Source organism: Simochromis diagramma, unplaced genomic scaffold, assembly GCF_900408965.1.
Source record: "Simochromis diagramma unplaced genomic scaffold, fSimDia1.1 OVJJ01000079.1, whole genome shotgun sequence".
Classification (NCBI taxonomy): Eukaryota; Metazoa; Chordata; class Actinopteri; order Cichliformes; family Cichlidae; genus Simochromis; species Simochromis diagramma.
In genome coordinates, this window is record NW_024387075.1 from 317,563 (window position 1) to 323,929 (window position 6,367).

Consider the following 6,367-nt stretch of genomic DNA (forward strand, 5'->3'; position numbering starts at 1 on the left):
TGTTACGCTGATTCGTTGATAGCAGCTAGGCTAACATTAGTCAAAAGTTAGCTAACTAACTTATCTTACTGTATTTGAAGATACACATTTCACGTTGTCAATGAAAACGTTCATTTGTATTTCTTTTTTTTAACACTAATGTTTCATCTAACGTTAGCTAACTACAGTAATATTATGTTTAGACTCATGGTAATGGCCGTATTTAACCAAAGAGAGGTGCAGCCTGCATTGATGAGATATCAAGGTACCATTAACATAAGTTAGTTAGTCCTGCTTCACAGATATGCACACAACCCTGTCGCCAGACCTGAAAAGACAAGGACACGGCAAACATGCAGTCACATTGTCTGCTAAACCTAGCTTAGCTAAATAGATTTTAAGCTAGTGTGGACAGGCTAGCTCAATGTTAGAAAGTGTTTATGGATTACGTTATACACAGTTCACATAAAGTTATCATAGACAGCCTCTTCTTCTTCCACATGTTATGTTTCATATTAGTAAAGGTTTTTTCCGTAGGTGGCCAAGATGTTGATAAAAGTAAAACACAGAGAGACAAAGAAATATGTCAAATTGGAAGAAGTCAGCTTCACAGATTTTATGAGTGCAGGTAAGTTATACATGGTTTGTACTAAGTCATTAAAGAGGAAATGATACTGTTGTTATTAACTAAGTGATGATTTTACTTCAGTGCAGCAGAAGTTTCTCATACCAGAAAATGCAGCACTGAAAGTCACAGATGAGCAGGGTATAGAGGTGGATGAGCATGTCTTTCCTGAACTTGCAGGAGTCAAAGAGGTGTGTTTTGTCATCTATACAGCTGAAGGTAAGTAAATATATGCTCTGATAGATTTTGTGGGATTTGATTTCTACAGTTACTCTTAAATAAACCTTTTTTAATTTGTCTAATATCCTGTGGTAACAATCACAAAATGCTGCTTTCATGGCTCAACAGTAAGTTGGATTTATCACATGCATTTCAGACATCCTGGAAACAGAATCATCCAAGAAGCTGCGTGACTGCTCAGACCTAACACACTATGTGACACTCACACCTTGTGGTATGTAAATTGTATATTACCATAATAAAATACAAAATAACCATCTGTTCTCCTGGGAGAAAGTATAATTTAATCAAAGCATACAATTTACTGGCCCTATGTGCGTAAATGGTAGCTTTGTTGTGGTTGATTTTTGATTGTATATGCCTTATATTGTAATATTTTTGTTTGTCACCCTCAGATTTGACTGTCCTGAAGCAACATGTGTAAGAGCCCTCCTCTCCAAGTCTAACAGATACATTGTCTGTCTCAACCACCAGCAGTCAGAGCAGTGACACAAGCGATGCCGGACTTCAAATGGTTCAGCCTCTATTGGACAGCATACATGCAAGAAATGTAGATACATTACTTAATAGACTTGTATTTGACTCTTTAGTTGTCATTACTTGAAAAAGCTTAAACACGAAGATAAAACAGATTAGAGAAAAATAATTTGATATAGTATTTCATGTAGTTCAATCCACAGATTGAAATCGTTGTTTGGGTTAAAATAGTCTCATTTTTTGTCAATTTTTTTGTTCTTTGTATCAAATGTGTTTAGACAGTGGAGCAGATTCTGACTTCCAAACCAGCAGGGGTGACTGTCATCCATGAGTATGAAAAAACTGGGAGTTTGAAAGATTCCACCAGGCGATTAATGGTGAACATCATTGTAGCTCATATGCGTGAAAAGGAAGGGTAAGAGGAATGATGTTTATTCTATTCATTTTTAAAACTGGCAAGGATCTTATCAAAAAACACTTCTGCTTTTGCAGGAGAACTGTAAGTAAAGCAACGAAGGAGTTTCATGCACTTGGAATCGTGTCACTCTTCCCATCTTTGAAGGATCCGTACTCCAAAAAGGGATATGTGAGTTTGCTCTGTAACTGTAGTGTGTAATAAGACTTGCTCTCTCTCTCTCTCTCTCTGTCTCTCTCCCTACACATATATATAAATATATATACACACTCTACAATGTATGCAATTTCTTTCTTTCTGTAGGAGCATTTCTATGACATTCAGAGCAACAAAGGTTTTCTTGAATGGCGTATCAAGACTGTGCAACGTCAATCCAAACCCCCCACTGCATCACAGAACAGAGTGGAACTGAAAGGAGGGCCCACATCACGAAGGAAGTTTGGTTTCACTAATGACCAGCAAACAAGAGATCAATGTATGGAAGCCATGTCTCTTCTTCATCACACCACTGACCAAGATATAGTCTTCCAGAAGATGAGAGAGACATTCTACTATCGTCAGCAGATACTCCATGACCCACAAGAATCAGCAAACATTCTTCAGATGTTTCCTCGGTTTTTGGACACTAAAGGACTGGTAGGTAAACAAATGGGGATCTGAAAAATACTTGACTTAAAAAAATTGATTTTAATGGACATACTTCTCCTTTGTTAGATTTTGCAGGACTTTGCAATGATGTTTGGAGTAGAGACTGCTTCCAGGTTCCTGGAAAAATGGAACACCAGTTTTAAAGACAAGGTTGCCAGGGAAGCCAGAGACCTTAAAGAGACTTGTCTTCTGAAAAGATTGCTGAAATCTGCTTTGAACGAAGAAATGGATGATGCTGATGAGCCAGGTAGTGTCCTAAAGTAACACTTTTTTAGTGTAGTAATTTTAGTTTTCATTTTTAAAAGTAATCAAAAAAGCAGCAGTGTGCATAATGTGTGTATGGATCACTTATTCTCTGCTCATACCCTCAACCAGTTTTTATATGTTAGTGAAGTTCAGTTCTGTCTCCCCTTTCCAGCATTAGTATTTAACTCCTTAACACTGTCTGCAGAGTGGGACAGCGACATGGCTTCTCTTCTTGTTCTGCTGCACCTTCTCACGCCACAACCAGCTGGAAGGAAACGGCCAAAGAAGATGAGTGTTGGAGAGGCAATAGATCATCTGGTTAAATTTCACAAGGTTTGTCAAGATAATGTGATCCAGTTCCAGATACTGTGGTTCATGGAACACTTTTTCTTAACCTAAGGGTTTATAAAGTGATGCTTTTTATTGTGTTTCAGTCTTGCCAGAGCCTTGAGGATCACCTCATGAACAATGAAGGAAACCCTCAGCCATATCTCCTGGCCACAGGGACTTCAAAAGCACAGGTTTTCAGCTTCTACATAGTCTTGGATCGAAAGCTTCTTCCATGTCAGTCAGGCACATCACTGGGTGCATTTGATGAGCTGTTCAAGTGCCACTTTGTTTTCAGTGTGAAATATGAAGACGCTCTGTCCAGCCTGTACACATTTTTGCAGACCACTGTGTACAATATTGATGTAGGTACAACAGTGGAAAGTCCAAGAGTCAAAAAGTTGCGAGCAAAGCTGTTGAATAAGTAGTAACCAGGTTATGCATTCAAAATGCTGACCTGCTTTCTCTGTGCTTTATCCTTTGGTACAGCTTTACTTTTGTTCAGACATTTAAAACTAGTTCATGGAATGTATCCTGGCAAAAATTTGAAACTAAAATGTGGTCAGATAGGATGTTGTTTACAATTCTCAAGTTATTCTGGATTTAGAAGACATCTGAATAAGATACATGCTACTGTTAGCACATGTGTTCCTCATGAGACCCCTTCTGACCATGATACCCAACAGTTTAGTAGTTCTCAGTGCTTAAATGATGAAACACCATCCACATCATCTCAGTGCCAAAATTCTGAAGCAGGCCCTTCATTCTCAAATCAGAGCAAGGACATGTGTGCCTCCATTATTGCCAGACTTTTAGGAAGTGGTGTACCAAATACTGTAGTTCTTTCTACAGTTCAGAACTTAGAGGAATTTGTGGGAGATTGGCAATCTAATATTCAGGAACAATTATTGACCCTATTACCGAATGACAGTCCCTCCAGATCAGCCATTGCAGATTTATTTAAAAATTTGGACAATCCGTTTAGTCACTTGAATTCTGAAAGCAAATGTAATAAATATTTTAGAGATAAGTGGGAAATGGTACAGCCAGTTGAATTGCACCTAGGAGTAAGATACGATACTAGACGATGTAGCAAAACTAGAACCTATGAGCAAGTCCCAGTAAATGACAAATTCATATATATCCCCATATTGAAAACACTCCAGTTCATTTTTAAGAATGAAAGTATTTGTGAGATGATGCAAATATGCACCCAGTCTGACACATATCAAGACTTCTGTGATGGAAGCTACTTCAAAAGTCATCCTTTGTTTTCAGGTAGCAAGTTTGCTATCCAAGTCCAATTGTACTATGACGAATTTGAGTGTGCAAATCCTTTAGGTTCAAAAAAGGGTATACACAAAGTTGGCTGCCTTTACTTCATCCTTAGAAATCTTCCTCCCAGTCTGAATTCGGCTTTAATGAACATTCATCTGGTATCATTATTTTATGCACAAGACGCAAAAAAATATGGAATTGATGAAATCCTGAAGCCCCTAGTAAAGGACCTGAAAATATTAGAGACGAGTGGGATTGCTGTTCCATTTGCTAAATTTCCTGTATTTGGTACTCTGGCACAAATTACAGGTGATAACTTGGGGATGCATAGCATTCTTGGGTTTTTGGAATCGTTTAGAGCTAATTATTTTTGTAGATTTTGCTTAATTGATCAGTCTTCAGCTCAATTAGTTTTCTCAGAGGACGACCCATGTTTAACTCTTAGATCACCAATTCTGAATAACCAACATTATAATAATTTGGTAGATGATCCAACATTAACATCTTCATTCGGCATAAAAAGAAAGAGCATACTTAATTCATTAAAATATTTCAATATTGCGGAAAATTATGCCGTTGACATCATGCATGATATTTTGGAAGGGGTTGGTCAATATGAAGTCAAGTTGCTATTTCAATATTTAATCGAATACTTCATCTCTAAAGATAGCTTGTTAAATAGGATATATGCTTTTAATTACGGCTATATGGAAAAAAAAAAAACCCAACGAATATTAACCTGGATCGTGCAGGGCATGGAATAGGTTTAAATGCATCACAAACACTTTGTTTGATCACAAACATACCTTTGATATTTGGTGACCTGGTACCAGAGGATGATTTGCACTGGCATTTGTTGCTTTTGTTGTTGCACATTCTAAACATAGTTTTCTCATACTCTATCACTGAAGGAATGACTGTGTATTTAAAGCACCTGACTATTGAACACCATAGACTCTTTAAGGAACTATACCCATCAAACAACTTAATTCCAAAACATCATTTCATGGTCCACTATCCAAGGTGCATTCGAAAGATTGGTCCTCTCATTCATATCTGGACCATGAGATTTGAAGCCAAACACAAATTTTTCAAAGACTGTGTTAAGAACTTTAAGAATTTGACTGTATCACTTGCAAGGAAACATCTGTTTGCATTAGCTTATCATTGGGAATGTATGAGTTTAAAAGCAGTTGAGTCTGGTCCAGTTAAAATGCATTCACTTGAAACACAAGAATACTCAGAAATTATATCTCCATATCTTCATGTTGATTTACAGAACACTGTCAAACTCACAAACTGGGTAAAGTGTAGTGGAGTTGAATATCGTGTTGGGCTTTTTGTTTGCACAGGCACTTATGAAAACATGCCGGTTTTCAGCAAGATAACTTCGATCATTTTGCATGATGGTAAAGCTGTTTTTGTTATGGTTGAGCATGAAACGTGTTTCCATGATCATTTTCATGCTTATCAGGTAAATGAAACCATTCCTAAGAAGATACTGGTCCTAGAAAGGGAGAAGTTAAGACATTTCAAAAGTTTTGATGGCCAAATGTCATATGGGTGTGATTCACAATTGTATGTCGTGTCAGACAGTTGCATTATTTAATTTGTTGGCTTAATGGAGACCTTATAGAGTCTTTTTCATGTTAACACTGCATTACAATAAGTGCTTATTCTGTAGTCATTTTTTTTTCTTTAATTCAGTTTTTTTTCCCAATGTTAGGCCTATCTGACCACACAATGTCTCAACTGTTTGGCTGCCATAATTGTTGCTGTTTTAATGTCGAATGTTACACTATTATAGTGCTGTTACACAGAATGTATGTTAGTCCATTGAATTTTGAATATGATACTTTTGATAAATAAAATTCATACATTCATAATAATCAGTATGGTGTTTATGTAGTAATTATCACCTAAAACCTTTTTTCATTTGATGAGTAACACTATAAAAGAGTTAATATCAAAATGAACTCTAGTTATGAGTTACATTTTACTCTTTATGGTAGTAGAAATTTTACTCCATGAGAGTTTAGTTTTAACTCCTATAAAGAGTTGAAAAATCAACTCCCAGAAAAGAGTTACTCTAACTCTGCACTAGAGTTTATTCGATGGTCACGCATGTACAC

General features: G+C 36.8%; 1 protein-coding gene and 1 long non-coding RNA gene across 2 annotated transcripts; both read left to right on the forward strand.

The window, feature by feature from the left end:
- The first annotated feature begins 764 nt into the window (after nucleotides 1-764).
- On the forward strand, nucleotides 765-4,177 carry LOC120742334. Its single transcript, XM_040045611.1, has 9 exons — nucleotides 765-823; nucleotides 981-1,058; nucleotides 1,240-1,394; nucleotides 1,600-1,736; nucleotides 1,814-1,907; nucleotides 2,040-2,372; nucleotides 2,451-2,631; nucleotides 2,836-2,963; nucleotides 3,065-4,177. The coding sequence occupies exons 3-9, from the start codon at nucleotides 1,356-1,358 to the stop codon at nucleotides 3,383-3,385; spliced, it is 1,233 nt and encodes a 410-aa protein (XP_039901545.1). The 5' UTR covers nucleotides 765-823; nucleotides 981-1,058; nucleotides 1,240-1,355; the 3' UTR covers nucleotides 3,386-4,177.
- A 770-nt stretch (nucleotides 4,178-4,947) lies between these two features.
- Nucleotides 4,948-6,124, forward strand: LOC120742335. The gene is made up of 2 exons (XR_005697845.1): nucleotides 4,948-5,883; nucleotides 5,943-6,124. It is a non-coding gene; the product is annotated as an uncharacterized LOC120742335 (long non-coding RNA).
- The last annotated feature ends 243 nt before the right edge of the window (nucleotides 6,125-6,367 follow it).